The 14,010-nt window shown below is 38.6% G+C and overlaps 1 protein-coding gene across 1 annotated transcript; it reads right to left on the bottom strand.

Annotated features, from left to right (window-relative positions):
• Positions 1-794: 794 nt before the first annotated feature.
• ERCC4 (ERCC excision repair 4, endonuclease catalytic subunit) lies at positions 795-13,502 on the bottom strand. The gene is made up of 11 exons (XM_088524580.1): positions 13,329-13,502; positions 12,323-12,503; positions 11,288-11,483; positions 9,749-9,956; positions 8,514-8,694; positions 8,041-8,169; positions 7,336-7,446; positions 4,732-5,326; positions 3,433-3,525; positions 2,657-2,769; positions 795-1,625 (listed from the first exon to the last, which is right to left on the bottom strand). The coding sequence occupies exons 1-11, from the start codon at positions 13,500-13,502 to the stop codon at positions 892-894; spliced, it is 2,715 nt and encodes a 904-aa protein (XP_088380706.1). The 3' UTR covers positions 795-891.
• Between the last annotated feature and the right edge of the window lie 508 nt (positions 13,503-14,010).

Genomic DNA, 14,010 nt, shown 5'->3' with positions numbered 1-14,010 from the left:
CTATGAGAGAAAACTTCTATGAAAGAAAATACGCTCTAATATAAAAAGAATAGTTCCAATGGTATATCTAGATTTTCACTTTCAAGTAAGTGCAGTGAAAAGAGGTATCATATCTGTTTCAAAAATATTTCAGAAGGATAAACAAGGCACTGTGAGATTAAGCTGTACTATGCTAATGCAGAGTCTCCATTCAGTTTAGACCAAAGGAATGCACTTTGCAAAATCTACCAAGACAGAGATCTACTGACTCTAGAACATCAAAAATACAACTACCACTAGTGAAGTAAACAAACACAACACAGAACATAGCCCTCCAATTGCAGTTTGTGATGATATTCTAAAACTCACAAAATTGACTCCAAGTACATTCTTCTAAACTACCTCCTTGCGAAAGGTCATGCTACATTTCAAACAGGCTCATCACTGTTAACTGGAAGTTGGCAGTTTCCAGAAAATAACACTAATAAAAACAAGCAAGATATAGCAAGAGCAGAGCAGAAGGTCACACCTTAATCTAATGTTGAGCATTTTCAGCTTTAATAAGACATATGATGTCTCTACAGAAAACACTCTGATCAATTAGTCTTAGCACTTTATCCTAATGGGCTTCATGAGGAACTGGATTGAGTGTATTCAATGTTGCTATAGAATTTGTTAAAGTGCTGTAGGAGGAATACAAGTTATATGCATTTCTCCATTAAAAACAATTTATCTTCTCCTCATGAAACTTGCCTTGTTAACATTAACCCAAGAATTAAAACTGATGGAAAAGTATTATAGTAGGAAATAGCTGGTTACCTCAGAAGGCATTTATTATAATATTTTATGTACTTTGCCAAAGTATTGTGCAAAAATGCTTTTCTATGGCTTATGTTGGACGATCCCCATTAGTCATCTTTTGTTTTTCCCTTGAGATATTGCTTCGCTGTAGGTCATGTGAATAAAGTCGAAGAGTTGTGTGGCATTGATAGAATTACCTAGAATTTCGCAAAGTTTGTCCTTTGACAGCGTCACGAGCTCTGCAATGTTTTTAACGTGGTTCATTAAGACACGGCAGTTTTTTGTGTTAACACCTGGCATTTTTAACAGGAAGTCCTGAGGACCGGGATTATACTTGTCTGACTCCGGGAGGGCTTCAGAATCTGCTGTGACAGCCATTGCTGTTTCTGCGTCAGGTTGTGGATGGTTTTGTTTTAATTCTTCAAACAGTTCAGCAGTAGCATGAGGAGAGGGACACCACAGGATGCGCAGCTTAGGGAAATGGAGTGTAAGTAGGGTTAGTTTAGAAGTAACATCGTTACTGGAAATCTCCTGATGCAGAGAGCCTCGTGGAATCAAGGAGAAAGATTTGTTAGGATCAAATTCAATCAGGAGAATCGGTCGCTTATAGTAACGGGACATAGAAATGCACTGTGTGTACAGTCTTCCATTATTTAGGGAACCAATAAGATCACTGATACTTTTCCGCTCTACACAAATATCAGGAGTTAAAATGTAATCTCCAACTTCCAAAGTAACTGGCTCAATGTCAATGCCACGACGATGAAGTAGTGAGGGAAGCTCACTACGAAATTCCCGCATATCCACTATTATAGTTTGCTGAACACTCTTCTGTTCTTGTCCACCTAAAAATCAAAATAAATATAGTCAATCTATACCTCTGACTCTGGTCGTGTATTTTTCCTGAGTGTTGCCATAATGGTCAAATTTCATTTCTCAAATTATACCTCAATTTCAGCAGTACCATAAACCCAGACTTCATTTATTTTTTTACTGTTCTAGTTACCAAAATACACACCATGAGTAGTCTCTGCAGTTTAACAGAACAATCATGCACACCTACTATCAGCCCTGTGTGCCTGACAAGGAGCTGACAATGTCAGACTGTAACCGAGAAGTATTTAGAATCATCAAGAAAATGTGTTTAAAGGCTGTCCACAAAACATGATAATGGAACTGCTCCTTGTAAAATCCAGCTCTTTCTTACAGCAATATGGCTTTTCATTGTAGTAGATGTTTTACCCTCTTCAAATCTGTGAAAGGACATAGGAAGAGCTTGCAGCATAGAGTGACAAAAGATCTAATGGCAAACATTAGGGACTACTCAGTGAAGGAGAGCAGGATGATAAAAATGTCAGCTAAGAAAAACAGGGGCACAAATGTTAAGATGAAGAGAGAGTATACATGTCAGAAAAGGTAGACCACCACCAGAAAAAAACAGTTACGAGCTGCAGCAAAGGAAAATGTTTATTGCAAAGAATGCAGACAAAACCCACAATCCAGCTGATTATGCGGACCTCTTGCAAAAATCAAAAGCCACAATATTTACAGACTTGAGGACAACAATTCTATTGACTATCTGCAGACCTCTGTTTTAAGTTCTTCACAGCTCACTGCAAGCCCTACTATTCAGCCTTGTAGCCAACAGGCTGCCTAGAAATAATTCAAGTAATAGCTGTCTTAGTGATAAAATACCTCATTAACCTATACTTTATTTTCAAAGAAAATCATAATTTGTTGTTAATGGAGAGAAAGGCAACAGAGATGCCATATGGGACATCATTTTTCTTATCCTATCTTTGGATACAATTTAAACACAGGAAGACCAACCATAGGCCTGTCCCACAGCTCAGATCTAACTTCAGGAACTGCTGACCTGCTTTGCGTGTGTCAGTGGAAAAGGATGCAGGAGTGGCATCTCTTACTAGGTCCAAGTTTGTTTCATCTCTTCCTTCCCTCTCTTCAGGGATCACCATGCTGGCCTTCTCTCTAAGGAACAACAACAAAAAACCTAAAATGTAGAAATCTAACAAATATTTTTAAACCATTTAGTCAGATGTAAAATTACAACGTTTAACACTGACTGCAAATCTGATAAAAAATGCAAATTACTAGATTTTTCAGATTGTTAGGGCTAGATTCTATATAGATTCCATACAGAGGGCAAACTAAGGAACTAGTGACTAGTCATAGGAGCATAATCTGGTGAGAAGACATGGTCAATAAGAATACTACCCGATGTAGTCCAAGCAAATAGTCAGCATTTGTCAGTCCAAGTCCAGTCCAGTCAGTCCAAGAAAATTCAGTGTTTTGACCTTAAAACTAATTAAATCATGAAAAACCTTATAAATACCTTATAAGCAATGCTATCTGCAGATGTAGCATTTTTCATATAAAATTGTTAGACAGTTAGAAAGTTACCAGTGGTACTGGGTAGCCTTTGAAATTTCATTAAAGAGAGAAAGAAAAAAAAAAAGTATGGTTTTGATTTCTCATTGATTTTTGATTGGGCAACTCAAACTTCTGAAAAGCAACCGAGCTGGAAGTTTATACAAACTTTTCACATAATAAGAACTTCACTGTTTAAAATGTGAACATGAAAGAAATAGATGAAACAGGTAAATAGCAAAAAGAGTGAACTTTTTTGTTTACCGAATGAGTTTCTCAAAAGCCTCCTTTTCCTTTCTCAGAGCTGTGAGATAGCGCTGTTCTTCTGTTGAACCCCCATAAATGAGGAAATAAACCCTATAGGTTCGACAAAGAAAGAAAGAAAAAAAACCCACAAAGCTTAATATAAAATTAAACCATTGAAACAACAACAACAAAAATTGGCATTTAAGAGTATTATCAGCATGACCAAGAAGTTAAGAAAAAGAGGAAAACCAGGTATTCCATTGCATTTTTTTCTGTAAACCTGTTTCAAATTCAAAATACTTATATCATTTTTTTCTTTCTCAAAAGCAGATATGCTTTCTGAAATTCTGTGCTTCTACCAGAGGGGACGACACACTCCTTTACTCAGGATTGAGTGAGTCCATTCAAAAAAGATAAGAAGCAAGTAACACAAAGACCACATTCTTATTGCCATTAAAATCTTTCCGAAAGAATGTATCCATGATACATAGCAAACTAAAATATGTAAACATCTTAGGTTAGGAAAAAACACCACTTAAGATTTAGAACAATTTATTTATACAAAGGAATCCTACACAGGTCCTAGACAGAACAAGCTGTCATCTGGTACACAAGTATATACACATAGATATACTAAATTTTATTCTACTAGTGTGGACTCATATGGAACATATGAGAATTAATAACTATCTTCAAGCATTAATTGCCTACAGGTTTTCAGCACTTTTTTTTTTTTTTAAATTGAGGTATATATTAACAGACTGATAGGATTTTATTCCGTTTATTTTCTTAGCCCCTACCTGCATTTTACATTTACTACATTTTATTTTCCTGTTCTCAAGCAAGCGTTTTGGCATATGATGAGATGGTTACAATACATGCTGATGAGCCAATTAAAAATAAACTGTATAAAGTTCAGTAACTACCCTTATGCAATATACTTTTGAGAGTCTGCCATGTCTGCTCTAGCCTTACTGTGTAAAATTCATACCTGAAGATATTGTTTTAAATGAGAATAGAGCAAATTCCAAGATGGATTGCCAGTAAGTTTATCTAAGCAAAGGTCTTGTAGAAGATGGCATGAACACATTACTGCTGGTATTTTTCTTTTAATAGAAAGTAAAGCTATCTTTTAGGATAAATTATACAGCATGCTTTTGTTTAAAATTAAGAGGGCTAAAAGGGAATTAAAAGCAGTTAAAATCATTAGAAGCATGTTCTGGGTTAACTGCCAAAAGTGCCTTTTTTTTTTTTTTCTTTGCTTTTAATGCTAAAATTAGACCAACAACATTCCCAGTTATCACCCACTTAACTTGCCTCAAGGGCTTTCCAGGCCTGCTTGCCTTGTAGATCTCCAGCTGCCGAACAAAACTTAGTTCTGCGTCATATAATACAACATATCTGGGTTCCACTTCTTGCAGTACCCGAGTGAGTGCATAGGGATCACTGCAACCCTGCAAGGGATGAATAATAGTGAGAGGTGTTTTGAAGATACCGTAGTAAGAATCTGAGGGTAGATTAATATGGAAATCTTCAGTAATAGTCTCCTCAGTATTGCTTTCTTGGTTATTGCTTAATTCTTGGTGTACTTCCACCTCCAACTCCTTCTCTCCATTTTCCTCCTCAGTTTTCCCTATCATTTGGGTTAAAGTCCGGTCTTGTTGCTTCTTGTTTTTATTTTCTTTTGAAGAAGCCTTGAGTTTGGCTTTTTTGGCTTGAGGTCCTGTGTCTGCTCTGGCACTTCCTTTGGCCTTGGCAGATTTTCTATCCTTATTCCACACTTCAGCAGCCTTCTCATCTTTTCCAAAGGTTTTCTTATACAGCCTCATTAAAAAAGCTTCTGCTCCAACAGTAATATATTCCTTGAGCTGTGCACAAGCTCGGTCATCACTGGCACAAATAAGCACTTGTCCTGTAGTTAAGAAACAATATTATGTTTATAATCTGTTGCACTGTACTTTTTTTTTTTTAAAAAAAATCAGATACAAGAAATCTCTCCAGCAAATTTGATCCTATAAGTGCACTGATCAAATGCCTTTACACTTGGTAGCTGCAGTTACTCTGAACTTCTGGGGACAGTCAAGTTGTACGATGTTTTGTAGCACAAATTTATCGAAGGTTAAGATTAATGCAATTCCTCATTCCTTATTCTTATACCATCTAAATCAGTAATGTTTTCTTTCTGACCATTTGAAACAGGCAGTTATAGCATGTATTATAACAAATATTTGGACAACATTTTTTAAAATTACAGAATAAGACAGAAGTTAGAGCCTGTTCTAATTTTCACCCTGTGAGCTGCATTAAGGAGTCTAAAAGTACTTCAAGAAAACACATTTCACACAGCATCATTGACGTTTATGAGCCTGGAATAACAATTCTCCATAAGCTGACTCAGATAAACTCCTACAGCACTAGGTGAGAGAGCCAGTTCTTATCCACAGTCAGAACACCGTGGGTAGCAGAAAAGAACACTTTTTTGCCCCTACTATTTCCCAAAATAAAACTTGGTGAAATGTAAGGGGATGAAAAGACCTAAAATAAGAAAGGCAGCAGAGCAGGTAGTTAGAAACACACTTGCCTTTTATTCTGTATCCTAGGAACTGCACCTCCTGGAGAATGAGTGCAGCTTTTCAGGTGCAGATGAGGAGTGTATGAAATGGTATAAGACAGAACATGCACTTTATAACATCCTGACTTTGAGAAGTGAGTGATTACTGTTCTTCTAGCCCCTGCTTCTTCTCCCTCATTCAATGGAAAGAAGCAATGCTTGCCTGGACAGTTGAGGAATGACTACGTTACAGAGCTAAACAGCTCCCACAGACACAAAGCATTTCTGTTTCTATGTTACTTGCTCTATAAGGCTGGAAGGTATACACATTGCAACATTGTTAAAACAAAGACCACAGCAAAAGACATCTCCTGATTCCTACTGGAATATACTGAGCAGGTAATTGTCTCTTTCTATCCTGTTTCAACTATAAGGGCAAGGGGAAAGGTAAATGTATCAACCTGGAAGTGGCTGCAGTTCACAGTTTAGCATAGGAATTTGAATGCAAGCAGCTATTCCTAAATCCAGACCTACCACATCCTAACCCCCACGGAGCCCACGTGTCAAATTCTTAAAAACTAAATTACGATGCCCACGAAAAGCCTTCTGCATAATGGATAAAAGCTGACTAATTTTCTTGTGAAGGTGAAGACTGTTTGGGGTTTGGATTTTTTATGTTTTTCTAGAACTTCAACTAAATTGAAGAAAATTAAAAGGAGGAAACATTACCACCTCATTAGCCTGTCTGCAGGAAATTTCCTTGGCTATAGCTATAAAAAAACCTGTCCGCAAGAGACTTCGCTACGTTTGGAAAACCGTGTCTACAGACCAGCTTCTGCTACTTCTGGTTCTTGAGTCTCACGTCATCAAGCTACTCAGAGATAGTAACTTTATACCCAACTTATGGCACATTACTTTGTCTCCTCCATGACACTGTTCAGAGACACTCACACAAGCACTTCAGCAGAAGCAGCAGCCATCAGACTATTGGATTGGAGGGGGGGGGAGGAGAAAAAAAAAAAAAAGACAAGTGTGCAAGGTGAAAGCAACATGGAACAGCAACAGGATGGTATAGAAGAAATCAACCAGGTTCCATCAAATAGACATACTAGCAGAAACCAATGGTGACAATGTTCAGTCAATTCCAGTATTCTTTCAGGAAAAGCTATATTTTAAAACGTACTTTTTTTCAGTTTTACAAGCAGCTAGTTTTGGGTAAAGTCCTTATCTTAAATCCACGAATTATTATATTTAAAACTAACGCATTAATATGACCGTAGTAAAGCATCTGGCTCCTTTTTAGGCTTCTTTTCTTAAAGGTCACATAGCAAATGAGCTATATTGTGAAATGACATTTGATATTATCCCACCTGGACCACCAAGATCTTCACTGTTCTTATTCTCATTTTCAATTTCTTTCAATACTTCCCGTAAAGCTTCCCATTTTGGGTTACCTTCCAGAACCAATTCCCTTTTCAGTTCTGAAATAAAGCAAGATTGAATGTAGCACCATCTATAACCAAAACACTCTTTGTAACTTTAAATTAGTGGCTAGGTGTTAATAACATCCTGGTTTGTTTGCAAATACGATGTTCATTGGTCTACATTTTCAGCTTGTGCTGATGCAGTAGAACACTTTTATAGAAATACTTGTAAGAGAGATAAATTCCTTAATGATAAAAAAGTTAAAATAGTATCATTCTTCACTTCTTAAACTCTTAAATATTTTGTTTATAAAAGTGACAATCTCCTACCTTCCCACAAGAAACGAAAGGATCAAGATTACAAACTATGTAGTTCAAGAACAATCCCATAACAGCTCTCTCGATGAAGCACTGTGCAAGCTGAGAAAAATCTCTTCTTGTGACTCTGTTTTAACTTTTTCTTTCTTTCTTTTTTTTTTTTTTTTAAAAAAATGTACACTCTTTGAACTGTTATGTCTCAAAATATTCCAGCTAGCAGACTGGGGTCTTATGAGAACATATAAGCAACCATAACACAAGTAAATATACGCAGAGTATTCAAAATCATGCAACTCTTTCAAAGTCAAACTTAAAATTAGGAATGATCAGTACCATTTTCTTTCTTCACATCATTGTTTTCAGAAACTTTTCTTTTTTTATTCAGGCTGTCATCTGCAGTGCGATAAACTCTGGCTCGAGCATTTACAAACATGGAAGTACTGGAATCAAGAAACAGCCACCCTAAGGATGCAATAAAATGTAAGCAGTTTCACATTTGCAATACACATTTCAACCCCTTCCAATAGAAGCCCCAAATCTCTCATCTCATGTGAAATAGCTGTGCTATCTGCTTGCTATGTAATTATTAGTTTAATAGAAGGCAGAAATGTGATGTGAATCTCACACTGCTAAGTAACAGCAGTTAAGTGGGAAGATGAAAGCATTATCTGTCAATAAAAACCTACGTCCTTATGGCTAGTTATATAAAACCTAATTAGATGCCTTCATAAGCTTGGGAGTGTTAATTAAAAATATCAACACTTCACTTTTTCATGCATTAACTGGTACAGTTATTCAATGTTTACCTGAATTTTCACCAAAGGCTTTTTCGCTTGCTTTCAGTGACTCCAAAAGATTAAGGAAAGTGACACAATCGTACTGAGTTAGATACTGCAGCAAAGTACGGAGTACCTTCAAATCCTGGACTAAGGATTTGGTCTTAGCTCCAAGCTGATGCCAGAGAGGATCTAAATAGTGCCGTATTGTCTAGAAAAATAAATTGTAAAGTTCAAGATGACAAACACGTGCTACAGTAATGGAAAAAGGAATGCGCTTTTTCTTTCTTTACAGGCGATTGACTTTGACTTTTTTTAAAAAAAAAAGGTCAATGTAACATATTTGGAGTTAGCAGATATCTGTATCATTCATGCTTTCACTGGGTATTTTTCTTTAGCATCTTTATTTATGGCAGGAAGAAAACAATATAATGTCATCTCATACTCAAAATATGATGAACCTACAAAGCACAGTGTCATGTGCTTCATACGTGAAGTACAGAATTCCTCATATGAAGTGGTTCTCCATTAAATCAGGATAAAAAGTAATTCTGGTTCACAACAATGGCTGAAGTTTATGATTTTATCTTACAAAAAGTGCATGCATATAAAATGTTGCAACCCTGCCAATAATAACAGGCACACAATTAATGACAGATATAAAGAGTCGCAAGGATAAAGCATGCAAGGGTATGTTGCATATTATGCGCAGCTCTTGACCCAACAAGGAAGGTAAGAGCAGAAAACCTAAGAGGAAAAAAAACCCAACCAAACCAACACCTACTGTACACTTATCTCTAAAAATATTTTGAGTTAAAGTGACAGCCATTTTTTAGATTAAAATAACCAAATGATATCATATAAAATAATAGTCATAATAGTAAAGCAAGGTAATCAGACTTCAATTTGAGATTTGTAATTATAAATTAAATACAATACACTGTGTAGCTAGGCTATCATTGAAGTTTTTAAAATTACACCAGTATCAATAACTATTTGAACTATCACAGCACTAAGAAGCACCAATGCTGAAACAGATGTCCGAAAAGCAGCAATTTTGCAAATGAAGGAAGAATATTAATGAGCCAAAAATCCTGCTGGCAGCTATAACATCACCATTTACAAATTAACACAGTTTCTGTCCTTGAACCAGTAATAAATGTCATCCAAGAATATTCGGTTACTGCTGGTTATTTATTCATTTTACAAATTAATTAGACGATTTACATTATTATTAGACACAGCAAAATAAACAAAACAGTTACCTTATCAAAAGGTTTACCAATAGCATTTTCTAAAGATAGATCTTCTACTTCCAGAGCTGGATTATAACGTTTGAGTTCTCTCAGACATGCATTCAAAATATCCAGTATAGAAGTCTGGATGGCAAGCATGCTAGGAGTCATCGAGACATGTATCTCTACCACTTCAGGTTTATGCTTCTCTAAAAATGAGTTAACAGCTATATGAAATCTAAAGGGAAAAAGAGCACATTAAGTTCCACCTGAAGGGTTTTGCTTGATGGCATAATTATTCAAAAGCTCCTATAAGATCACAATTGCTTTAGATGTACGCAAGTAAACTAAATACAAAAATCAAACTTTAGATAAAGAGGCAAAGATTGCAACAGTGCTTATGGAAAACCTAGGAAAGTGTCTATTCCAAGACCATGATTGTACTTATTCCAGTCATACAAGCCTACAGTGGTGGTGAATGAGCCAGGAAGAATTACTGTGCTAGATTCTACACCATAATCAGAGATAACACATCCCAACATACAAACAAAAATATCTCCTGTGGAAGAAAACCACATTCATTTACAAATCCTTTAGAATCCCATGGATCCACTAGCGGATCCTGGGCATTCCCCAGCTTGTTTATTATTAGCAGGTCCTTGTTACAACACAGCCTCTACAGCCAATTTGTCTCTACAAGTACATATGGCTGATGCTACTAACAGAGTAAGGTACAGGGAAGAGACTGAGCCCTGAAACTCAACAGGCAGTTACTTTGCCCCAGCCTACACTCTCAGGTCTATTTATGGCTCAAAAGCAGGGAGAAAACTTCACAGAGTTTGTGTTCATCCATAACGGTAGTTACAACATTTCTGCTTCTTCGTAATGCTGAGAGGAAACCTGTTAAACTCTTGACAATGCAGTACAACAGTACACAAAACACAGTAAATCACATTCTAGACTGGACTAAAGCAAAAATCAGGTAGACCAGCTGCCCAGTGCAGGGGCACTGAAGGAGTAATAAGGTAAAGTGCCCAGTTTCATTTGTAGCTTTACTCCTGAGAGCCTGAACCTCTACCACAAACTTGGCAATTTCCTATAAAGTGTAAAATTAGAGAAAGACTTAAAACAAACATGCACACAAAACTATCTTCTACGTAGAAAGAGGTAGCTATGGAACTCCACCACAGTTAAAAGAAAACACTTCCAAGAATGCTGGATTTCATAGTCTGTATTCCTGTTACTTCATGGCTTAAATTATCTGTTTAATAAGTGATGCTTTCCTTAAGACATTAACATCACTTTCTGTGCGATTTCTATTCGCTAATAGGATGCGTGTACTGTAGGTGAAGCCTCATATTTGGGGGTCTATTTTCAAAGATACTTACAGAAATACATTATCTTTGAGAAGGACTACTTCTTTCTATTAAAAATTGAACGAAATTTGTTTGGGAATGTAACAAGGGAGACACAAATTAGCAGTGTGATTGCATATAGCTCATTTTATTAGGAAAAATCTTAATGAATTTTGCTAGGTTTATCGACAGTGAAATAAAAAAAGTGTCTTACCTCGGCCACAGATAAAGTTTCTTGACAAAAAGATTTCTCATCACTCTTTCCACATGGCAAAAGCCAGTATTAAATGCAACTGCATTATCTGTAAAGGCTTTAATGAAGCCTTGCTTGTTTTTCTGGCGATAGAGTCGCAAGATAAATGCTTCCTGACAGGATTCAATGATTCTGTGTGCTTTGTACACCAAAATGCCTTGCAAAATAAGAAGTTTTCAAGTTATAAAATATTGAATTTTAGTGGCTCAAACTTTTTGGGGACCACGGAATCCCCTCAGAACAGAACTGTGTTAATGGTACTTTTGACATATACCATCATAAGTATTGTATTTACTCCATGATTTGTATCTGGCCAAAATTACCAGGAATGATTCTTCTGTATTACAGAAATCATATTTTATATTAGATTTATATTAGATTTTACATTTAGTTAGCTCAATTTACAGGTTTATCAACTGTTAATTTATGCATGATTCTACAGTGATTAAAAAAATCTAATACATAATCTAAATCTAATCATAAATCATAATCTAATACATAATCATAAAAACCTAATCCATAAGAAACAGTTTCTTTTTACCATGGTAATTCTTCAAGAAACACTATTACAAGTTTTTATTGTGTTTTTTTTTTTTTACTTCCATATAATGTGACACACTGGCAATACACAGACCTCCTACACAATACAGTGTGATCACAGCTTTAAACGAAGGAGCTGCACTTTGTACCAAAGACCTCTAGTGGCACACTGACCTCCAGTGGCAATACGAAAAGTGTAAAACAATCGTGTCCCTTTACATACATACAGCCCTTCAAAATATTTTATAGATTAACACCTCTCATATGACTATTCTCATGACTAAAAAGAGGGAGGCAGTTTTTAAATCAAAAATTTACTTTCTTCCATGCATTCGATATTGAGTGATATTCAGGCATCAACAAGATGTTAGCACCTAGATAACAGTCAAAAACCTCTTATTTTCCTTCCTCTTACGTTTCACTATCCATAGAGCAGCTGTCTCATTAAGCTCTTACCAGTAATGAGGTCTGCAGGAATTCTGTCAGTGAGGAAATCAACCACAAGGATCCGACTTGTTGCAAAGAGGACTCCACCTTGTGTGTAAACTTCATAGCGAATATTATTTGTGATTTCATTGGTAACACGCCGAGGGAGGTGAACAACTCCTTCTGACCTCAGCTGATCAATAAAATATTCCTACACCAAACATCGTGAAAACACAAGACTTCAGTGTGATAACTGATGAAATGGAGGCAAAAAACAAAGCAAACAAAAAAATGCGCTCTATTAAATTTGAAGAACTGTCCATAACAAATTAAAACATTATACTATGAGAAACAGTATCATCACTACCAGAATTATCTGCTTGTTTTCCTTCTTCTTTGTTTAGTTTCAAGGCCATTTAGGTGATTTAGAAACCGATATATTCCCAATGTCAGTGAGGAAAGCAAACATGAGCAAATATGAGTCACTGACACTCACAGCAACTTTGGTACTCTGAAAAGCTTATCATAGGCCTTTCTCTTACACTTTTAAGAGATCCTGCTCAGACAGCCCGCGATTTTAACACTGTCTGAGGACCAGGGACTAGGAGAGGACCTAAAGAGAATTTCTTCGCACCCGTAGCTGCTCCCGGAGGCACCGGCACCCAGAGCAGGCTGCATGGCCAAGCTTCATCTTAAATACCACAGCTGTGGCAGCGACGTGAACCCCCATTTGCAGCCGGGAACGAGCGCGGGGACCGAGGGCGGCCGCAACCGGCCGGGAGGAGGGAGGCGATGCGCGAAATGGCGGCGGCGCGAGGGGACGGCGGGGTCGGAGGGGACCGCGACCACGCCGGGGGGCCAGGAGAGACAGCGGAGGTGACAAGGACGAGGGGACAGCGAGGCGGGGGGGGAAGGAGGCATGAGACGGGAGATGACACCGATGAAACGACGGGAGAGAGAAGGAGGGATAAGGTAGGCGACGATGGGGGCAGCGGGGAGGCGCCTCCCTGTCAGCGCGGCCCGCGGCCCCGCTCACCTCCTCGGCGGGGCTCGTATTGAGCACGAGCACGAGGCTGGCGGGCTCGCTGTAGAGGCGCAGGAAGCGCAGGAGCAGGCGGTCGATGCCCAGCCCGCGGGCGCACACCACCAGCCCGTCGCTGTGGAACAGGTCCAGGAAGATCTGGCTCTCGTGCTCCAGTAGCGCCGCCATGGCCGCCCGGCCCGGCCCGGCCCGCCGCGGCGCATGCGCTTCGCCGCCACCGGGCGGGCGCGGCGCCCCCTGGCGGCCGCACACCGTTTTCCCGCCCAAAGCGTGAGGCGAGGGCGGCGGCGCTGAGGTGTGTCGAGGCGCGGGCCGGCGGGTTTGTCTTTTATTTCTTTTCATTGCAAATTACCTCCAGTTCTTAGACAAACAAACAGACACATGACTGAAGTGGTGCTTGCGCTGCAAGCCCAGGGTGTCGTTTCCCCTCAGTTTTTTCTCGGCACCTCCGTTTTCAGCATTAGCACCTGCAGGTCAGCCTTGCCAGGCTCCTCAGGCCGCAGCGGCTGCGGGAAAGATCTGGAGGCTCCGCAGAGCTGCCCCAGCGCGGCCGGGGGAGGGAAGGCGAGCGCCGCCCCTGCGCCACAGCCCCTCCCGCAGTAAGTGACTTTGCCGGGCTTTTTTCCTTTTTTGGGATAAAGTTAATAAAATGTAGGGACTACTTTTGATTTCCTCG

The sequence above is a fragment of the Tinamus guttatus genome, unplaced genomic scaffold, assembly GCF_059628265.1.
Source record: "Tinamus guttatus ecotype Peru unplaced genomic scaffold, ASM5962826v1 Tinamus_guttatus_pri_ptg000212l, whole genome shotgun sequence".
NCBI classification, from domain to species: domain Eukaryota; kingdom Metazoa; phylum Chordata; class Aves; order Tinamiformes; family Tinamidae; genus Tinamus; species Tinamus guttatus.
The sequence above is the reverse complement of the archived record's forward strand: the minus strand, read 5'-3'. Positions and strand labels throughout refer to the sequence as shown.